The 23,867-nt window shown below is 35.7% G+C and overlaps 1 protein-coding gene across 2 annotated transcripts in view; it reads left to right on the top strand.

Annotated features, from left to right (window-relative positions):
* LOC123551393 (aldehyde dehydrogenase family 16 member A1-like) overlaps positions 1 to 23,867 on the top strand; it is a 51,595-nt gene that overhangs the window by 2,146 nt on the left and 25,582 nt on the right. Inside the window, exons 2-4 of one of the 2 annotated variants that reach the window (XM_053540879.1) lie at positions 9,975 to 10,077; positions 12,205 to 12,331; positions 14,141 to 14,319. In XM_053540879.1, coding sequence (XP_053396854.1) covers positions 9,975 to 10,077; positions 12,205 to 12,331; positions 14,141 to 14,319 — 409 coding nt within the window. Of the gene's footprint in view, positions 1 to 9,974; positions 10,078 to 12,204; positions 12,332 to 13,313; positions 13,326 to 14,140; positions 14,320 to 23,867 lie in introns of those variants that run through there. The other variant, XM_053540880.1, reaches the window with a different exon arrangement.

The raw sequence follows: 23,867 nt of genomic DNA, 5'->3' as shown, positions 1-23,867 counted from the left end.
AGAACTGGACATTCCTTGTGCACTGTTGTCTGCTCTATTTATTTTTTTTGATGACCTTGAGCTAATTCACCACTGTTTTCACCTAACTCTCTTGATTGGTGTCTTTCAATAAATTCCCAGTTATTATGATTAAATAGTGCTTCAGTTGTTAATTTTTGTTCCTCAGTTACCAAAACTGATATACATTTTTTTTCTGGTTTTCCATTTTATTCTCACAATGAAAGCCTAAAGAATGCCAACCCGCCACTTTTTTTCTGGACATACTTCAAGGATTCCAAGTTAGGGGGATGTTACCTGTCGTAGACAGATTTTTTGTACATTAAACAGGGTCTGAAGTGCAATTTGTGCATTATACATTATTCTACTAAAGTTTTATTAAGATTCTCTGTCAGAAATCTAAACATGAATCTGCAATTTTAGTGTGTTCATTTTATTCTTTAGTTTGATTGCCCCTTCTGAAGAAATAAACTCAACCTTAGAAAACTGGTTCACTTGGTCAAGGATAAGGAAGGGCTATCCATTTACGCCAAATAAACTTGTTTCCTCTTTATTTGATAATAACAATAACTAGTAGTGGAAGTCCACATTCATTATATCAGAAAATAACAATAACATGGTATATAATTTAGCATCACTTCCAGTAAAAATGTTATAAACTATCAATATTTTGCATTTCTTTTGTAGAACATCTGATTACCATTTATGAACACATATACACTGAGAAACAAACTGTAAAATTACTGTTACACTGCAGCTTCTGCCTCAGATCTTATCTAGATCTATCCATACTGTACTGTAATACCAGATGTTTTACTTGCTATTTATTACTAATTGGTGCTGCTAAGTCAAAGATTAAAACAATATTATGCAATGGTCCATAAACTGGTCAAATTAGTTTACAGGGAGCTTGAATGGTGCATAAGATTTAAGAAATAATGATAATAAAATCTGTTAAAATGATAACATTAAATATAATTATATTGTTAAATTTTGCAGTTTCATAAACAACCTAAACATCAATATAAACCCCTATTTCAAACTGGGCTCTACAATTCAAGGTAAAACATGCTTGTGTTTACATCTTAGTTATAAATAGATAACCTCCACTGATTCAGCTGATAAGCACTGCCTACTTTATAGCTCATTTACATCCGATAGTCTGATCGGATGTTGGGGCTTTAAGTTTTATGTTTAGGTCAGCTTTTATCCTAAACTATCAAAGCTATTGCTTTAAAACTTGCAACACTTGTTCACCATCATATGTTGACCCTGTATAGCAAGAAACATAACTCCGTCCTGCTTTTTGCAAGATTTATGGCCCCTTTTGGACTTAGAAAATATCAGATTTCTTGGTTAAGTTTTATGTTTAGGTCAACTTTTTCTCTTAAACTATCAAAGCTATTGCTTTGAAACTTGCAACACTTGTTCACCATCATAAGCTGACCCTGTACAGCAAGCAACATAACTCCATCCTGCTTTTTGCAATAATTATTGCCCCTTTTGGACTTAGAAAATCATTTTCTTGGTTGAGTATTATGTTTAAGTCAACTTTTCTTATAAACTATCAAAGCTATTGCTTTAAAACTTGCAACAGTTTTTCACCATCATAAGTGGACACTGTATATCAAGAAACATAACTCTATCCTGCTTTTTGCAAGAATGATGGCCCTTTTTAGACTTAGAAAATCATGGATAGGACAATATTTCTATTACACAAAAAAAATCAGATGAGCGTCAGCACCCGCAAGGCGGTGCTCTTGTTCTATTTAGTGTCTGTATGCCTATAAGAAAAACTTTTTTCTCTGACAGTGTGCCAATTTCATTTGAAATGTACAAGAAACCCAAATGCATGAAGAAATACAAGGTTTTAGTTTGATATCAACTGTTTCCAAGTTTTTATGGCATTTTCAGTACCATAAGACAAAGCGTCAGATTTTGTCAAAAATAGCTGTCGCGACATAATGTTGAAGCAGTTACCCTAAATTCAGCCTTGTTTTGCCCTGTTTTGACATTTTCTACTCTGATCTGCATGCAAATTACACATTTAAACTGTTATATATCTTCACTTTTACCTCTGATGGACAGAAAATAGCAGTCAGTAACCTATAAATATGCAGTTTTTGAAAAAAATACACCCAAAACAGTGAAAATGTGATATTTTTGGGTTTTATCCTCATTTTCAACAAAATTGCAATTAATTTGTCATTTTCTATCAAATTCTAATCAAACTAGCCCTTTTCCACCATTATCTGGCCAGATTTCATTTTTTACCAATGTCATCTTATAGGTTATAACACACTAAATAGTTGTTGTTCTTTATTTTATATAAAATTGACCTATTTCCAATGACCGCAGCACACATCAGGACCCATTTTAAATTTCTGTAACTTACATTTTCTTGAAGAATATTGTCAGTGCTAACTAAAAATCAAAAGAAAAGTGGGGGTCATGTTTGATGCAAGAAAAATAATTTCAGTCAAACACACAAACTGCAAAATCAGCTAAAAAATGAGACCCCAAATTATACTGGTGGTGTATGATCTAAGTTTCCATGAAAAATTTTGTCATGGTGTTATTTCATGATCAAAATGCTATCTTCATGTCAAGCATAGATCTGTCATGTGAATTTACCAAAAAAAATGCAAAGAAAATAAGGAAAATAGCTCTACACAGCGAAAAAACTGAGGACTATTTGTATCCGCCATTATGCGACTACCATTTTTTTTCGCGCCATTTTTCTATTTAGTGTCTGTATGCCTATAGGTTGATCAATACTAAATGAAATTTAAGCCTACCCAGCAATGTTTTTTTTTTTTTTTTTACTCTACTGAATTTGAGGCATTCTGTCCCATCTGCATGGTCATAATTGTGTGCTAAATTGAAGCATAAGAACTATGTTGCGAGAAAAGACTTGTTTGACAGGTCCCAGAAATGTCACAAGTTAGCTACATAGCGAAATCTAGTTATATATAGCTAGAATTAGCAATAAAACCAGTAACAATAATGCAAAATATGTCAAAATTAAATGCAAAATGGTCGTTATCGTGTCCCAATGGTTTATAAGAGTAAAGACTATTTATTTGTTATAACAGAAAACCAAGATCTCTGCGGTCACATTTTTAATAGGCAGTGGCTACGATTACGGTACCGTAATCCTAGCCTCCGGTTCTAGGATTACGGAAGTTCCGTATTCCTAGACAACCCTATGAGGATAGGCTAGGATTACGGAAGTATTTAAGAGACATCAAAAATATGTTAGGACATGCATAAATGATGTTGTAAACTTCTTATTTCACTTTATTAAAATAACGATTTTTGATGCCTGCCTTATTATTCCGTGTTATCTATCCGCCATTTTGGGTTAGTATAATCTTAAACGCTATATTAATGGCGGCCCGCGGAAATATTATAGGAATATGAGGGTAAAGGTTAGGTTTAAAAAATATTCTATACTTTAATTTTTTATTTATAACCATATTGTATGTTATTAAAGACCATTTGTGTTGATTTGATGACAAAAATTGCAGGTATATAAGAAACATAGATAATTCTATAATATTTCCGCGCGCCACCATTAAGATTATACTAACCCAAAACAGCGGATCGATAGCACGAAATAATAGTGAAATAAGTAATTTTACAACGTCAGTTATGCATGTCCTAACATATATTTTATGCCTCTTAAATACTTCCGTAATCCTAGCCTATCCTCATAGGGTTGTCTAGGAATACGGAACTTCCGTAATTCTAGAACCAGAGGCTAGGATTACGGTACCGTAATCGTAGCCACTGCCTTTTTAATAAGGCAGTGGCCAGAGAACCGGAATCGGTTCCCTAGACAGCGAACTTACTCGTCCGGAACTGGTTCTCTAGCCAATATACCGTGCATAGGCTAGGTTTATATCACGAAAAGGGTCTTTTATGGACAATAATTCATAAATGCCATGTTTCTTTCATTGTATTGTACCTTTTAAGTTTAAAGTTCATGTTTTTTTCGGCTTCCCTGATTTACGCATTAATTCTAACTACGATAGTTTATATCATTCCAATATGGCGGACAGTATGCGGCAAGTACACTTTTGGAGACACAGTAAATGCAACAAATGCAACAGCACGCCTTGCTGATATGGTAAAATTAATTAAGATAATAACATGCATGATACTTACCAAAAGAAATAAAGTGAATTTCGGCAGCTTTATACATGTACCTAGAAATAAAATTCCGGTTCCCTAGCCTATGCACGGTACTTTGGCTAGAGAACCGGTTCCAGACGAATAAGTTCGCTGTCTAGGGAACTGGTTCCGGTTCTCTAGCCACTGCCTTTTAATGAATGCAGCAATATTTTGCAATAAATCATTGAAGAATGTGTCACTTGTTGCATAAGTCAAATTTTGTAATGACTTACCGCAGAAATTCGCAACATGTATTGAAACTGAAACTGCATAGATCTCCCTCAATCTGTGTGATATAAATTGTGATTGTCCTTTATATCATAAACCATTTGGATTTATATTTGATATTGACATTATATTGAACAATTGTAATTGGTTTTTTAGCTATTTCTAGCTATATATAGCTAGATTTAGCTATATAGCTAATTTGTAACTTTTCTGGGACCTGTTTAATTGAAAGAAGAAAAAAATAGGCAGTGGCTAGGGGTCCAGTTATCAGACCTCTAGACAACCCATACAGGACTGGCTTAAGGTCCGGTAATCAAATGCATACTGAGAACGGTATTTACAAAGAGCTAGGAGACTATATTTTATCTTTTAAAACGTGAGATTATTTCAAAAATTTGTTCTCGTATTTTTCTTGTTGTTTTAAATACATGGTAAGTCACAGGAAACAGAAGAATAGAAAAACTATTTGAGATACTGGCTTAAAACTTGGAATATAGGTAGGTGGTGTCATCATGAACCGATGTGTAGAAGGCAACAATCCACATTACTCCCCACCCCCAACATTTTAGGGTTGCTAGAGCTAAAAGATAGAAATTCCTTTAAACAACTTCTTCACATGAACAGGCAACTTCTGCGCAGGAATATTGTCAAACAATCATCCCTGCCTTCAAGCAAATCACGTGACGGTGGTACATCCATATGATTCTAAAATGGCAACACACTTGGCAATGCCTGGTCAATCAAATGCTTGCCATAATCTACAGGCAAATTGACATTTATATCACAACCTTTCAGAACATAATGAAAGTGTTTAATGTATCTATATTTTGCAGTATGCCATTCATCAGATTCTGTTACTGTACTCAAAATACCATCAAGTGATTTCAATGTTTACATTTTTTGCAGACACCAGAAAAAGAAGTAATTTTAGCCTCCCCCCACACCCCTCACAAATATCCTTTATTTTACATTTCTTACACTGGCCTCATATTTCCCAAGTACACCTTCATCTGTAAATTTTATTCACCTTCCCACATACAAATAAGGTAGAAAAATTGAGAGCAAAAAAAAAATAAAAATTGTTTCAACTGTACACATATCCGTATCTTAATTTCATGTAAAAGATTCGAAAATGATAATATATCTTTCAAGTATATTTTAAGAATGTCCACATGTTACTTTAGGTAGATCTCTAATTGTGTCCTCGAATTTGCGTATTTGCGTTCTATTTGGAATGTAGGTACATGATGTTATGTTTTGGTAGCTAAAATGTTAGTGCAGAAGTTGAACATTGTTTAATTTTAGAACTCAGTAAAAAAAATTCATGTCAGGTATACCATGGAGAGTGGGGAGGATTTTCTCAAATGCGTTCTTGTTTATATTTCTATGTATATATTTCTATAAACTCACTGAATGTTTGTATTTATCTTGATACAAAACCAAACTGGTCCATTTTATAAATCTCATGCATTAAGATTACCAGTAATATCGGTGTTGATATGGTTTTATATTGGCACTGAAGATTTGTTTGTTTTGTGATAAGGAGGTTAGATAGGAAACTCAGTAAATAAATTTATACTTTTTATTGCTGACATTTAAATATAGGTGACCTATTTCTTTATATCTCTTTAGTTCATTGAATTGTTACTGTACATTCAGAAAATAGGAACAGAAAATATTAAAATTTTGATGGTTTATGTGTAAAAGCCAAAAGTTTAAGCAGCAGTTTATAGCTGTGTGTGGGCAATGGTTTAAATTTAAGATGAAGCATTTGGTGGTGTAGTTTTTGAGAATCCTGCTAACTTGCTAAAGTTTAAAACCTTAACTTGGAATTCTAAAGTTTGAAAGGGGCATAGTTTTGACAAAATAAAAGATAAAGTTATAGAACTTGTCCCTCAAGGTCATCTCATGATGCCAAATACATGATGATTGTGTTAAGTTTGAAAGCATTTGTCTAAGTAGTTTTAGAGAAACCTGCTAACATGCAAACCTTTTGTGATACGGAAGCTGATGCCAATCAAAGGGTGATAACAAAAGCTCTCCTGTTTATAAAAATTTCAAATAATCAAGATAAATATCAGAAGATGAGAAAAGTGTGGAGCTAGACTGGGATATGTGAACATGAATGACAGTGTTGCATGAGTGTATTGGCTATCACTCTCCTCCCCCTCCCTGTTTATATCATTTATAAATCTGTCTGTAGTTAGATACTGTACTGTAAATAGAATTTTAATTGTATTTATGCAAAGCCATGTTTCCAATCTACACCTAAACTAAAAACATTCCAGTGAAGGGTTGTTGGCCCAATTTATGCAATATTTAATGACATTATTCACTTTCTGTATATTCTGTTGGAGATTTATCTGATAAATAAAAAAAACCACATTACATAAGAGTTAGATCCCTAGTAGAAATGCATTATTTTATTGATTTTTATAAAATTTTGAAATTACAGTTACTCCCCTTTAATACGAAAGTCTTTAAAAAGCTGAGTATTTCTTTTGATTTCAGTATAACCTAGTTTTACATTTGTAGTTTCTGATTAAATTCATTTTCAATCCCTCTAGCATGTCTAGGTCGCACACCCATTGGCCAAGATAGACAAAGAGAGGTAATAGCAGTATCAAAACTGGCATTTCTTATTAATGTCAGCTAAATATATAGCTGCTAATTTTTAGCTCATCTGATTTTTTGAAAAAGAAATGATGACTTATTGTCATCACTTGATCGGTGTCAGCGTTAGCGTTGCCTGGTTAAGTTTTATGTTCAGGTCAGCTTTTCTCCTAAACTATCAAAGCTATTGCTTTGAAACTTACAGCACTTGTTCACCATCATAAGCTGACCCTGTACAGCAAGAGACATAACTCCATCCTCCTTTTTGCAAGAATTATGGCCCCTTTTGGACTTTTGTGTTTAGGTCAGCTTTTCTCCTAAACTATCAAAGCTATTGCTTGGAAACTAGCAACATTTGTTAACAATCATAAGCTGACCCTGTACAGGAATAGATATAACTCAAGCCTGCTTTTTGCAAGAATTATGGCCCCTTTTGGACTTAGAAAATATCAGATTTATTGGTTAAGTTTTATGTTTGGTAAACTTTTCTCCTAAACTATCAAAGCTATTGCATTGAAACTTGCAATACTTGTTCACCATCATAAGCCAACTCTGTACAGCAAGAAACATAACTCCATCCTGCTTTTTGCAAGAATTATGGCCCTTTTTGGACTTAGAAGATCATGGGTAGGACAATATTTCTATCATACAGAGACAATAAAATCAAATGAGCGTCTGCACCCGCAAGGCAGTGCTCTTGTTTACAAATGTAATACTACAGTTCTTTTTATATTCATATAATTCACAAGGATAAGTATGATTATGAAATTAATTCTTATGCTAGAATAATTCTATCTTGGTTGGGCATTCATGATAGGAACATCAAATTTTGATATTACTTCCATATATCTAAACATATCCATTACTTAACTAAAATAGTTTAAAACCTTTTACCTGACAAATGTACATACCCTGTACAAGTGATCCATTAATATTGTCAGCAAGCATCAACTCTGAAGAAACCAGTTACCATGGTACTACAACATTTAAAAAAACAATAAAACACCTGTTTGAATTTTAAGAGAACACAGTCATGTTTAATCTTCAGCTGCCTCAACAAAGATTAAACATGTCTAATAATGTCAACCCTGTGTATAGAGCACAAGGGTTTGAAAAAGATATGGAGAAGTTTTGAGTTTGATCCTTGGGCAGGGTTAATGTTGTCCTTTTCAGGGTTAATGTTGTCCTTTTCAGGGTGAATGTTGTCCTTCTCAGGGTTGATGTTGTCCTTGACAGTGTTAATGTTGTCCTTTTCAGGGTGAATGTTGTACTTCACAGGGTTAATGTTGTGCTTGACAGTGTTAATGTTGTCCTTTTCAGGGTGAATGTTGTCCTTCGCAGGGTTTATGTTGTCCTTTGCAGGGTTAATGTTGTTCTTTTCAGGGTGAATGTTGTCCTTAGCAGGGTTAATGTTGTCCTTTGCAGGGTTAATGTTGTCCTTAGCAGGGCTAATGTTGTCCATTTCAGGGCTAATGTTGTACTTCACAGGGTAATGTTGTCCTTGGCAGGGCTAATGTTGTCCTTTTCAGGGCTAGTGTTGTACTTAGCACGGTTAATGTTGTCCTTGGCAGGGTTAATGTTGTCCTTGACAGTGTTAATGTTGTCCTTTTCAGGGTGAATGTTGTCCTTCGCAGGGTTGATGTTGTCCTTGACAGTGTTAATGTTGTCCTTTTCAGGGTGAATGTTGTCCTTCGCAGGGTTAATGTTGGCCTTTTCAGGGTGAATGTTGTCCTTGGCAGAGTTGAGTTTGTCCTTGACAATGTTAATGTTGTCCTTCGCAGGGTTATTGTTGTCCTTGATAGTGTTAATGTTGTCCTTGACAGTGTTAATGTTGTCCTTTTCAGGGTGAATGTTGTCCTTCGCAGGGTTGATGTTGTCCTTGACAGTGTTAATGTTGTCCTTTTCAGGGTGAATGTTGTCCGTCGAAGGGTTAATGTTGTCCTTGACAGTGTTAATGTTGTCCTATTTGGGGTGAATGTTGTCCTTTGCAGGGTTAATGTTGTCCTTTTCAGGGCGAATGTTGTCCTTCGCAGGGTTAATGTTGTCCTATGCAGGGTTAATGTTGTCCTTGGCAGGGCTAATGTTGTCCATTTCAGGGCTAATGTTGTACTTCACAGGGTAATGTTGTCCTTGGCAGGGCTAATGTTGTCTTTTTCAGGGCTAGTGTTGTACTTTGCACGGTTAATGTTGTCCTTGGCAGGGCTAATGTTGTCCTTCAAAAATGGCAGGGCAAAATGTGTCCTTGGCAGGGTTAATGTTGGCAGGGTTAATGTTGTCCTTGGCAGGGTTAATGTTGTCCTTTTCTGGGTTAATGTTGTCCTTTTCTGGGTTAATGTTGTCCTTGGCAGATTTATTGTTGTAATGGCAGGGTTAATGTTGTCCTTTTCATGGATAATGTTCTTCTTGGCAGGGTTAATGTTCTCCTTTTCAGGGCTAATATTGTCCTTTGCAGGGCTAATGTTGTCATTGGCAACACCCCATGTGGAAGTTGTTAGTTACTTATGTAATCAGTTATGAAACCCGAGCTCGTAAACTGACTGTTTACATATAAGAAATACTGTTGAAAACAACATTACAAGTAGAAGAATTGGGAATTGTCTTACTTGTAATACCTGAATGGTTGTGAGATCATAAACAAGTCTCATTTACATGTTATTTAGTTTTGAAACAAATGATTATATTGGTGGTAGGCAAACACTTTGTAAATGTCACAGACAGTGAAAAAAACTATTACACTTTGTATGAGTGTGTCTGGCCTGCGGCTGAAGACAGCCTGAAGAAATTTTGGGATTACATGTAAATAATAAACAAAGTATATATTATATTTTAAATATGGTTATTTTCAAATCTGATTCAACACTCTGACCTTTGATATGATTCTAGGTGTGCATTTGTTGCAAAGTTTGAAATTTATATTATAATTGATAAATTGGATGATTTGCAGTTTATATTATTTGTAGGCATGGTTAGATGACCATGAAAGAAGTTTTGGACATTTTATAGATGGAAAATGGGTGAAACCAGAAGGCAGGAAAATATACCAGTCCAAAAACCCAGCAACAGGTACGGCAAAATCGTTTAATTTCAAAGACATAAGATTTGGTTGCTTTGGCCAAAACAGCTATTTCATTGGGGACTTAAGTTCATGTATGTCAAAGTTAAACAAGAAATATCTTTAAAAATGATGGTCGGCGAATTGTAATAAGGAAAGAAGTTTATGAATTTTTCATCTAACATTCATCTTTCATCTAACATTTTTCAAATTGCAAAACTAAACACCGCACTTTAACAATTTAAATGGTTCTCTTTTAATTTTTCGCAAAGGTTTCGTAGGGTTGCAATTTTGTTTCGTTTATCCTTAGACGAATAATTACAGCAGTAGTTTAATGAAGTTTCATGAAGTGGTTCATGAGAAGAGGTCATTAAACGTGTTTATATTTTTAGCTAAATTGGTCCCTATCCCCATTTGTAACAAAATAGCAGGAGACCTTATGATATTGTTACACATCAAGTTTGATAAAAATCAATTACATTTTAGTGGTTAATGCGAAGAAAGGCATATCTACTTTTAGCTATAGTGGTCCCTAATAGGGCCCAAGTTCCTGTATAAATAAATTTGGAAGAGGACCTTATAATGATGCTCCAAACCAAGTATGACAAAGATCCACCAAGCTGTTCATGAGACGCTGTATAAAGGCATTTCTAGTTTTAGCTCTAGCAGCCCCTAGAAGGGGTTAAATGTCCCAGCTGAACAAAGTTGGCTGCGGGCCTAATAAAGATGCTACAAATCAACTTTGATTAGAATACATGAGAAAAAATAAATTAAAGGATTTTTTTTATTTATTATTTTTATTTATTTCTAAAATAGGCCAACTGATTCCGCTTTAACAAATGCATATTCGCTATTCATGAATCTTTGGACAATGACGTCACACCTATAAAAAAGTGAAGGTCAAGCAAAACATACAATTGTAATTATTTCAATATTTCTGTTTCATAAGCAAAGTTTGACCGTAGTCATATCACTTAGATAAACTGTACGCAGCGTACCTTCATTTCAGCGTAATGAGATTCAGTCATTATATAGCAAAACAGATTTCAACTGAGTTCAATATTTGCATACCATACTAAAGAAAAATATTCATATATAATAAATCAGTTAAATAATTTATAACAAATATATCAAAGCAAACAAGTACTCATTTTAATATGCAATCTGAATAAGTCACAAAAGCAAGAAACCTTTTCATATACAGACGACAATTGTAACAAGGAAAATCTTTTAAAAAGCACTTCTTTACATAAAAGACTCTTATCACACCCTTTTTCATGTGATACACAGACCTATTCAGCTCTTTCTTTAATTTGATATATGTTGGTATTTGAACAGGTTTTTATCATATTTATTAAACTTACTTATCATTTTGAGATATATCAATATTCTCGCTAAATATACTGAGCCAAAGTTAGCTTTAAAACTGTGAACAGCGTCGTTTAGGATAGACGCTTTGTCTACATTTCACTCAGCATAGCACAATCAACAGAGTGAAAGAAATTGACACTCTCGTCCAATCAGGCAGAGTGTTGCATAAATCCTCCATTTTGATAAATTATCTATAATGCGTTATCAAGTAGTTTGATTTGCAAACTGAAGTCACGTGGCATAGGTAACGAAAACGAATTTAGACGGCGTCGCCGAAAAATGAAACATAAAGGATTGTTCTGTATTCCCTTGGTTTTAATTTTATGGATTGACATTACCCAGAAATCCACAAAAAGGAGCCCTCCACAAAAATTTATGATTTTACAGTATACATTAGTGACCTTAACATCAAGTAGTCACTGACAAAATTTTTTTATTAATGGACCAATATTTGACATCCTAAACTTAACAATTAATTATTATGTTGTATAATTTTTCAGTTGTCATAATTATTACATGATTCTGATTTATTGAAGCATAAAAATGATTTTTAATTAATAGAAATATAGAAAATGTTGATTTGTTGTAGGCATTTAATTTGTTCAGAAGGTGCAAAAGTTATTATATCATACAAAATCCAAAATATTAGTTATTTGATCAATTTTTTTTTATCCATTCTGATAATTGGGTAGGGTCTTTTTTCCCCCAAATCCAGACAAAAAGCATTGACTTTGAATATGATAAATTCTGCTTGTTTTTTTTTTCAGGTCAGATCCTTGCTTCAACATTACAAGGCACACAGGAGGATGTAGATCTGGCTGTGAAGTCATCTCGGAAAGCTTACGAATCATGGAGTAAAACACCACCCCATGTCAGAGCTAGATACATGTACAGGTAATCAGAGCTAGATACATGTACAGGTAATCAGAGCTAGGTACAAGTACAGGTAATCAGAGCTAGATACATGTACAGGTAATCAGAGTTAGATACATGTACAGGTAATCAGAGAGCTAGATACATGTACAGGTAATCAAATCTAGATACATGTACAGGTAATCAGAGTTAGATACATGTACAGGTAATCAGAGCTAGATACATGTACAGGTAATCGGAGCTAGATACATGTACAGGTAATCGGAGCTAGATACATGTACAGGTAATCGGAGCTAGATACATGTAAAGGTAATCAGAGCTAGATACATGTACAGGTAATCGGAGCTAGATACATGTACAGGTAATCAGAGTTAGATACATGTACAGGTAATCGGAGCTAGATACATGTACAGGTAATCAGAGTTAGATACATGTACAGGTAATCAGAGCTAGATACATGTACAGGTAATCGGAGCTAGATACATGTACAGGTAATCGGAGCTAGATACATGTACAGGTAATCAGAGTTAGATACATGTACAGGTAATCAGAGCTAGATACATGTACAGGTAATCGGAGCTAGATACATGTACAGGTAATCGGAGCTAGATACATGTACAGGTAATCGGAGCTAGATACATGTAAAGGTAATCAGAGCTAGATACATGTACAGGTAATCGGAGCTAGATACATGTAAAGGTAATCAGAGTTAGATACATGTACAGGTAATCAGAGCTAGATACATGTACAGGTAATCGGAGCTAGATACATGTACAGGTAATCGGAGCTAGATACATGTACAGGTAATCGGAGCTAGATACATGTACAGGTAATCGGAGCTAGATACATGTACAGGTAATCGGAGCTAGATACAAGTACAGGTAATCGGAGCTAGATACATGTACAGGTAATCGGAGCTAGATACATGTACAGGTAATCGGAGCTAGATACATGTACAGGTAATCAAAGCTAGATACATTACAGGTTATCAAAGATAAGCTAGATACATGTACAGGTGATCAAAGCTAGACACCTCAAAGTGGAACTGTTTTCTCTGCTGCTTCTATACAAACTGAAAATACTTCTGTATTGTGTCAAGAAATGCATTTTATTCAGTGCCTGTCGGACTGTGTTATACAAAATGATCCCAGTCTGTTACGATATCAACTCATACTCATTGGACTGATGTCACCAAGAATCTAGTTAGAAATGATTTGCAAGTACCAGTCTACCTTTAACCATTTATCAGCTTCTGAATGCTCATATTAAAGTATTTATGCAATTTTAATCAGTTACTAATGATGTTATTAGTATTCTCTAATTTCTGTTGGGTTTATCTTTGGTATAAAGTGGAAAATTCAATAGAGTTCCATCACTTCAACTTGTAGCAATCTCATGGTTTTGTAATGTTGATGCTCAATCCATTTTTACATTAGATAGATCAGGAGTTTCTTATTTGTTAATAATTCTTGATGTGACACCACTTTGCTAATGCAAGGTGAACAAAATCAGACCAGTAGCCAGTAAGTAATTTATCATCTTCTTTGAATTCATGCTGAAACTCATCAGATATTTGTTGAAAAGAAAAATCGGAACACAGTTTGAAAAACCGTCTTGAGTTTATACTTATTTTTTAATAGCATGATTGTGATGAAAGCCATGAGCTTTTTGAATCACTCTTATATCTGCCTCCTGGAAAAACTGGTACTGGTCTCATGTCATGTGAAACTCAAAGAAGTAAAGCAAGGCAGGAAATACCGGGTACACATTCTTACCACTTTCCTTAGTTCTAGAACAAAGAGACAGAAAAAAACCTTGAATACATTTCAGTGTGGCAAGACATATCCAAAAGCATCAGCGTCTGTTGAGTGTTGTAGAAGCTATGGATAATGGAAAACCATTCCGGGAGACTCGTGATGCAGATATTCCAGTTATGGTAAGACATTGGTACCACCATGCCGGCTGGGCTCAACTCATGGATACAGAGATGAGAGGATGGCAGTCTGTTGGTATGACAGTATTATTCTCAGAGATGTGCTTAACTATAATATACCTATATCTGTAGTATTCTCTATTGATCTGTTTACTTAGGACCTAATCTTATCTGTTCTGTGGTTTCCTTTGTTTGCTGTATCATTTGAGAAGGTAGACACCTAAATTCACAGTTGAAGCAGAAAGTGGGGCCTAATGGTTGCAGAGTGGTTATGGGTACTGACATAAAATCAATTCCCCTTCTCCATTGTGTGTTCAAAATGTTTGAGATGAAGAAATCTGTCATATGATGAATCTGTCCCACTAGCTTGTGAAATGGTTGATGGTTGTACCTAGAATAGTGTCTTGAGTGGCACCTCAGATCTTCCTTCACAATTAAAGCTACTCGCCACACTTTGGGTAAAATTTTTCAACATGTTCATTTCCACCAAGTTTGGCATGGAATGTACGTATATGACACTGAAAAATGATAAAGTTGATGAAAATAAAAGTTAGATAGATATTGTTAGTTATTGATGAAAATGCAAGTAGAATGTATTGCATTGCAATAGTTTACTATCTTCTGCACACTATTTTGGGTTGTTTGTAAGAATATCTTGCAAAAATCTTATGTCAATAAGTATTTACCATTAGTCACTTTCAAAGTACTCATTTTTTATACGCCTGTTTGAAAAACGGGACGTATTTTGGGAACACCCCTGGCAGGCGGGCGGGCGTTTGTCTGTGTCTACAGGCTTTGTCCGAAGCGTATCTTCTTCATGCATGGAGGGATTTTGATAAAATTTGGCACAATTGTTCACCATTATGAGACAGAGTGTCCTGCGCAAGAACCAGGTCCCTAAGTTTAAGGTGAAGGTCACACTTAGAGGTCAAAGGTCAAATTCAAGAATGACTTTATCCAGAGCATATCTTCTTCATGAATGGAGGGGTTTTGATGTAACTTGGCACCTTTGTTCACCATCATGAGACAGTGTCCTGCGCAAGAATTAGGTCCTTAGGTCTAAGGTCAAGGTCACACTTAGAGGTCAAAGGATACATGAATGCAAACTTTGTCCGGAGCATTTCTTCTTCATGCATGGAGGGATTTTGATATAACTTGGCACAAATGTTCACCACCATGAGACGGAGTTTTTTGCGCAAGAACCAGGTCCATATGTCTAAGGTCAAGGTCACACTTAGAAGTCAAAGGTCTGATACAAGAATGACTTTGTCCGGAACATTTCTTCTTCATGCATGGAGGGATTTTGATGTAACTTCGCACAATTGTACACGATCATGCAACAGAGTGTCATGCGCAGGTCCCTTCTTTAGAATTACTTCCCTTTGTTGTTACTATAAATAGCTTATATTGTAACTTTTTCAAACTGGGGTCAAAAACTAGGCCACCAGGTCAAATCAAAGGAAAAGCTTGTTAACACTGTAGAGGTCACATTTATGACTGTACCTTCATGAAACTTGGATAGAATGTTAATCTTGATGATCTCAAGGTCCAGTTTGAATCTGGGCCATGTAGGATCGAAAACTAGGTCAACAGGTCAAATCAAAGGAAAAGCTAGTTAACACTGTAGAGGCAACATTTATGACCACATCTTAATGAAACTTAGTCAGAATGTTAATCTAGGTCACCGGGTCAAATCTTGATGATCTTTGAGTGAATAGGTCAGGTGAGCAATACAGGGCCTTCATGGCTCTATTGTTTATAACTGACTGTAGGGAAAAACCAAGACCACTTTTCTGTGGTACAACATAGATGTAACTTTCAAATTTTAGGTGTATTTTAAGGTATTTCTGCCTGGTAAGGATTTTTTGTGGACTTAGAAAAACAAAAGAATTACAATAATTACTACACAACAACAGAATTAAAATTCCATTTGCAAATACAGGTGCTAGTATAAAGAAATTTGTTATGACAGGCGTATATTGCGGCATTCTCGCACTCTTGTTATAGATTTTTGGGAGACATTATATTTCACCTGTGTGGGTGAGTCCCTTTAAAGCTAGAAAGTAAACAAGCTGAATTATGTAAAGTTACTGCATTATTCTAATATTCATCCAAAAATTTTCGCCAATTTAGTGTACATTTTTAGCTACTGTTGACTTGAATTTTAAATAAAGTAAGTTTCATGAACCAGTTTCTGTGCATAAAATTGTGAAAAAGATGTGGTTATTTTACTTACCATTTTCACAATTTCTCAAGAGCAGTGTGAAGATTTTATTATCCCCTGCCAAAGGTGGAGTGCAGGCGGTCGGTGTCCAAAAGCATGTCTGCTCTCGAGTTGAACAGTTTTCATCCGGTCTTCACCAAACTTGTTGAAAACCTTTGTGGGCATAATATCTTGGCCAAGTTCAATAATCATCCAAATCGCACTCCAAGGCACTTCTTGGATTACTTCAATGAAAAACTGTGAATTTGGCCTTGTCCACCCTCTGTGAAGTTGAACAGTTTTCATCAGATCTTCACCTAAATTGGTGACAATGTTCTTGGCATAATATCTCGTCCAAGTTGGATAACCACCCAAATCGCCCTAGGCACTTTCGAATTGTGGCCCTTGAATTACTTGAAATCTGCGAAATTAGCCTTGTCCATTCGAACAGTTTTGATCTGATTGTCAATTTCATCCCACATTGAACCTCACAAATACCTTGATTCCTTCTTACTTTTTAAAGGCATACAACATCAACATAATAATATTACCTTTATGATATGTAACTGAATATTTAGACAGGAGTATTTTGTGAGTCTGGCACTCTTGTGTGATGTTACATTAAATCGTGTGCAAGGGTTCGGGAGATTAGGCGTGCACAAGATTGCATGTGCAGACTCTATGTCTATAGTAAAGTAACAGAAAACAAAGTTTCGTAACTGCAAATTTTTTTCTGTAAGAACTTAACATGCACCATGCACAGCTATTGTTGATACTGATTACGTAAGTTTCATTAAATTGTGTCAAGGGGATGGGGAGAGTTGGTGATTGTTTTCTGACAGACAGATGGACGGACGGACGGACATCTAGACAGACAGACAGACAACCAACAGGCAAAGTTTATTATATTAAGTGAAACTGAATTAGCAATTCACTGTTGTTTTCCCATTCAGCACAGTTACACTGACCTTAAGAGTAAATAAATTGATTTAAACATGAAATCACTATATGAATATAATATGAAATATTGGGCTGGGTATCACAGCTGTACAAATACGATTATATTTGTACAATGGTATATGATAAGATTTTTTAGCTGGTTGTAGGTGCAGATGGCAATATCTGGCTCAAAGATAACTGTGTGGGCCTTATCGAGGCTCTGCTGAGTTAATATGTATACAGTTACCTGAGAGCTGTAACCATATTCAACAAACAATAGAAAAAAAAATCAAATGAATAAATTACTTTGTAGCAATGTTTTTCTTACATTTTAACAAAGTGCGGGAAATCAATGTCTGTAAACAGGAAAGACAAAACATCATGGCGTTTTATAGACAAATATTGTTTTATTATTTGCAGCGTAACATTATGTATTTTTATGCCCCCCGAAGGGAGGCATGGGAGACATTTTCAACTGTCCATCCATTCGTTCGTCACAATGTTAACTTTTTGCATGAAGGCACTTAACTCGCGAACCACTGCATCCAGGACCTTCAAACTTCACATGCTGATAGTACATTTTGAGTACACAACCCCTACTGACTTTAGGGTCACCAGGTCAAAGGTCAAGGTCACAGGGCCAATGTTAACTCGTTTGTTAGTTCATTTGTCACAATGTTAACTTTTTGCATGTGGGCACTTCACTCGCGAACCACTGCACCCAGGACCTTCAAACTTCACATGCTGATAGTACTTATTGAGTACACGACCCTATTGACTTACGGGTCACCAGGTCAAAGGTCAAGGTCACAGGGGCCACTGTTAACTTTTTGTATGAAGGCACTTTACTCGTGAACCACTGTACCCAGGACCTTCAAACTTCACATGCTGATAGTACTTATTGAGTACATGATCCCTACTGACTTCCGGGTCACCAGGTCAAAGGTCATGGTCACAGGGGCCATTATTAAGTTTTTGGATGAAGGCAGTTTTCTCGCAAACTACTGCATCCAGGACCTTCAAACGTCACATGCTGATAGTACTTATTGAGTACATGGCCCCTACTGACTTTGGGGTCACCAAGTCAAAGTTCAAGGTCACCTTAAACCCTGGGATATTCCTTCAGACAGAGTTTTGCAGCACCAGTGAAGTCTCTGGAAATCCGAATCTGGTAAACAAGAACAGATGATGTCATATTTTTTTTCTGTTCATTGGTACATTCCATGTACCCATCAAAATGTTGGGGAGACAGGAATGGGCACTTACATTTACCTTGGTCTGTATGTCCTTACATACATCTGTCCATTTGTCTGTCAGTCTGTTCAAATTTGTGTTGTGCATATCTCAAAAAGCTTTTGACTTAGAGTCATCTAATTTTAGAGGATTGTTCTTCAGCATGTAAAGGTTACACCCAGGGTTTTGTTTGGCATTTCAGACCAGCATTATGGCCCATAACTTAGAAAGTTCATACATGAAGGTTCACACAGGTTTCTGAAAAAAGTATTTTACCTTGAATCATGAAACCTTACAGAGAATATTAGAGATATTACTAAGTATGTAAGGTTGTGCACTTGGTGTCTTGTTTCTGATTTCATTCAGCCAGATGAGAGTTATACCCCTTGACTTAGTCAAAAATATGCATAATGAGTCCAAAAGTTTGTGTCATATCAATCTCAAAAAGTCTTTACATGAAACATTATAGAACTGTTAATTAGCATGTGAAGTTGTGCACAATTTAATTTTTTTTTTCAATGGAGGAAGTCAATTCTTTTGTTTATCTAAATTTCTTTTAATACTGGTACCATTTTCTAACACATGTGGATATTTACAGTTATATCTGAAATTTACTGGTGCACATGATTTGTATAACATTGCACACTGCAGTCAACAGACTTTGTAAAACTGGTACACCTGTTTATACAGCACTTCTCTATAAAATAGTACAAGTACTATATTTTCCAATGTTTTCGAATTTTATGATGAAAAAATCACTTGCTGATTTGATCTGTCATGATGCAAAAATTTGAAAAGGGCAAATTTCAGGTACCCTGTTTTAGGACCGTTAAAAAACATGCCCTATTTCTAAATATATGTGGTGTCAAAGGAAAGGGAATGAATTGAAGCTTGTTTTGATGAGCAGAACTGTGAAATATGTACAAAAATGAGTAAATTATTTGTCAAGAAATAAACTGAGTGTCTAGTTTTTGATGCCAACCAGTCTGCTTTTCCTAACCTCTACCTTTTAGTTAGTAAACTTGATATAAGTCTACAGATGTGGAGCTTTGCAGCATTGTATCTCTTTCTTAGGTTTAAGGATATTAAATAGCAACGTAAAGCATCTGTAGCCCGGTCCTCTTGTTCCATGCATTGTCCTAGTAAATTTAAGGCTGTTTCCCTATGTCCAAGATTTGGTTCTCGGTCAGTTGTCCTGAGAAGGTTGGAGAGTGCTCTTTTCTTTTCATCTTGTCTTCCAAGACATCTGTAGGTCTTGTATTGTAGAAAGTACAGGTATGAGAGAGAATCAACCACAGCCCATTTTATCCAGTCAGCATCTGGGGGTCTGAAAGCTAGATCGTCTTTCGAAGATCTAAACATTTCATACTGTAGTTCATGTGGAACACATTTTATTTCATATGGCAAAAATTTAACACAGAATGCTGTAATGTGCTGTATAGCTTCTTCGTTACGATCATTAGATATTGCAAGAAATCCTTTTCTTGGAGCTTGTCTGATGTAAAGATCTCAACGACAAATAGGCTCAACAGTGTTTAGGTCGTAGCTTCTTTCAATATCCCTAAGAGTAATTTCCGTTTTCCGAGTATCCCCTGTACAGTAGTAGATTGATGCAAGCTTCAGTTTACCAGATGAAGCATCTGTATTCAAACCGAGGAAGATCCAGGTGAGAGCTTTTGCTGATACTGCATTGTAAAAATAAATGCTGCGGGATGCTAGGGCAGTTCCCAGGGATGTGCAGAAAATTGGTGCAAGAAGAGAGCATGCTGTTTTATCCACTCCTTCACATTGGTTAGAAATATCAACAAGTTTGATAATGTACTTCAGCAGTGTTTGTACAGCTTCTTCGTTACTACTGTTGCTGATAGAAGCTAGACAAGGTCTTATGACATAATCAATGTTGTGTGCAAGTGACTTTAATATATGTCCTGAAACAATATCACTTGCTTTGAATAAGCTTAAATTATTCATTTTAAGCTGAAGCCTTAAACCAAGACTTTCACACTCAATCCCCAGTAATGCTCTACACCTACCAGTTACAACATCACATAGTTTTTGCAGAATGTATGGTTTTTCTGTGTGTGGTATATTTCCTCTCATCAAATTGTTTCCAGGTATGATGAAGTGTGGACAATTTTCATTCAAAATACAGTTGTGTAGGACAAATAAACACAATGATAGGCACCCAAGTATGTTGTTTTCTCTCCAGATGTTAGAATGTGTATTTCCAATACAATGAAACATAACTGTTTTACACATGAAACTTGAAATGGTGTCTTCAAAGTATGGCTTGATAAAGGCCTTCAGTATCATCTTCATCAAGATGTAACATCGAATCTGTGTAATATTGAGATTGAACATCAAGCATCTTTCTGCTAGGGATGTTGATATTCTCCATTCAAGTTCCTCATGTTTACTGACCTTGCTTCCAACACCAACGAGGAAACATCCAGTACTGCCGCAGTATTTTCACATGTCAGCTGAAGGCCACTGACCTACGCCTTGCCAGTCTAGCCACTGCCTTGCTTGGAGAGGCCAGGATTTACAGTGATAAGCAACAACAAAGTCCTGATCGCTATGACCAGGTTGATCTTGTAATGTTTGTGCTGGACCGTGTCTTATTCCTCCTGTATAGACAGCAGCGGCTACTTCAAACATGGCTGTATTTTTTAGCAATATTTTTCCTTTTCTTTCACTGAAATAGTTATTAGGCACAGTATGATATGGAAGTGGAGTATCTTTTCTCATAGGTTGCAGAAGACAATAGCCAGGTGATACAGTATCATCCTGGATCATCAGATAATTCATTACACCCGGTTTCCAATCACTCCTATCTTGTATCACATTAAAGTCATTGAGACACATTAGTATGTCAAAGTCTGGATTAAGTAGAAATGTAGTTGTGCTCTCTGTCTGGCTGCCAAAATAATATAGTGTAACGTTGTCCCATAGTTGTAATGATATTAAGTCCATAGTTTCAGCCAGTAAAGCTGCTCTTCTTCTCTTAAGTACAATCCTCTCATCTACTCCTATATCAGAAAGAACCTCTGACAGTATTACTGACACTGACTCTATGTAATCTGGGGCTTGAAACATTCTGAAAAGTAAGTAAAGCAATAACTGATTAAGAAATACAGAAAAAAATATTCACATTAAAGGAAGTCTGTGCAGTCTGATCATGATTTGAACTGTTTGCTATCCAGTCAGACTGTATATTTTTAGTAATCACCCCTTTTAACAGTTAATGGTGCTGTCCAAATTGAAAGATGGACAAGTTTGTTATAGAAATTTAGCTGGGTAAGGGTTAAGGCTTCAGTGTGAAAAATCAGGACTTCACTCTCTAAGATTCTTATCACTTGATCATGTGTTACTGAAGGGCCATTATCCCTTACCCTGCTAAATTTCTATAATGAATGTGTCCATCTTTCAGTTTGGACACTACCATTAACTGTTAAAAGGGGTGTTTACCAAAAAGATACTGACTGAATGGCAAACAGTGCAGATTAATATAAGACTGCATGGATGTGCAGGCTGATCATGATCTACACTAGTCCGTCGCAACAGCAGAATCAATCATGTCCAGCATACTAAGGGTTATTATATGAACCAGAGTAATTTGAAAAGTGTTCATAGTGGTTAATAGACAGATTATAGGCACAAAACTTGATGCTCTGGTGGGCTAAAAATAACCATTTGGCCTTGCAGATAAAGGTCTTATGTTGTACTGTTCTCCCTGTACCTGGATTCAGTATTGTTTTGTTTTCTGGTCCTTTTGGACCATGGAGTCCATTCAGTACCTCTATAATAGAGTTACACTCAAGCTGGTGCTAGGGGCATGTTGCTGCAGCTCGGTGAATATAACTCTTTTTGGGTTGATAAATCCTGATATCAACCTATGAAAAAGTCGGTAATTGTATAATATTAACCTGCATTTTAAACTTTTGTGAAAACTTTGATATTGATTGGAAATTTAGCTTTGTATTGTGTGTGGTTGTACCTATTCAAAACATGCTTTGGGTCGGGGGGCTATATAGGAGTAAATTTTGCATGTCCCATCCCGTCCCGTCCCGTCCCGAAATCTATATGCATGGAAGGATTTTAATTTAACTTCACATTATTATTCTGCAAGACCAGATGACGTTTTGAACACATCACCTATGCCTGATGGTCAAAGGTCAAGGTCACAATTCAAGGTTAAAGATTAGGTATTTGGTTTTTGCTCCATAACTTCAGTGTGCCTGGAAAGGTTTTATTACTAAATGGATTTGATTCAAACTTAAAATAGTTGTTCAAAATCTTCACCCATATCATATGACACAAAGGTCATAACTCTTGCACCAATATTTCATAAATTATGCCCCCTTTTTACTTCGAATTTCAGGTTAAAGTTTTGATACACTTTCTCTCTATCTCAGTTGTTACTAAATAGATTTGATTCAAACTTAAAAGAGATGTTCCACCTTATCACCCACATCATATGACACAAGGTGCATAACTCTGACACCAATTTTTAGCTCCACTATTTGGAGAATAGGGGGGCTATACTACTCGCAACGACGTCAGCGTGACCCTTCTTGGTTAAAGTGTTTCGGCAACCTTTGTTTTTCTGTCATATCTTTCTTACTATTGCTTATAACTTACTGTAACTTCACATAAACATTGTCCAGTATACAAACAATGTATGTGTAGGGGCTGAGCCCATTATACCCAAGGTCAAGGTCACCAAGCTGTTATACTTAGGTTATTTTTAAGGTTAAAGTTTTTTGGCAACCTTTGTTTTTCTGTCATATCTTTGTTACTATTGCTTATATCTTACTGTAACTTCACATAAACATTGTCCAGTATGCAAACAAAGTATGTACTGGGACTGGGCCCATTTTATCCAAGGTCAGGGTCACCAAGGTCTTTTACTTAGGTTATTTTTAAGGTTAAAGTTTTTCGGCAACCTTTGTTTTTCTGTCATAACTGTTACTTTTGCTTATATCTTACTGTAAGTTCTCATAAACATTGTCCAGTATAACAAACATAGTATATGCAGGGGCTTGGCCCATTATACCCAAGGTCAAGGTCACAAAGGAGTTATACTTGGAATTATTTTCATGTTAAATTTTTTCGAAAGCTTTATTAATAGACATATCTTTGGTACTTTAAAAGATAATGATTTGAAATTAAAAACATTTGTTTATAATCATCATCTGCATGTGTGGTTACATACCCCATGACTCTAATTGTATTTTTGACAGAATTAT

The sequence above is a fragment of the Mercenaria mercenaria genome, chromosome 4 (genome assembly GCF_021730395.1).
Source record: "Mercenaria mercenaria strain notata chromosome 4, MADL_Memer_1, whole genome shotgun sequence".
NCBI lineage: Eukaryota > Metazoa > Mollusca > Bivalvia > Venerida > Veneridae > Mercenaria > Mercenaria mercenaria.
The sequence above is the reverse complement of the archived record's forward strand: the minus strand, read 5'-3'. Positions and strand labels throughout refer to the sequence as shown.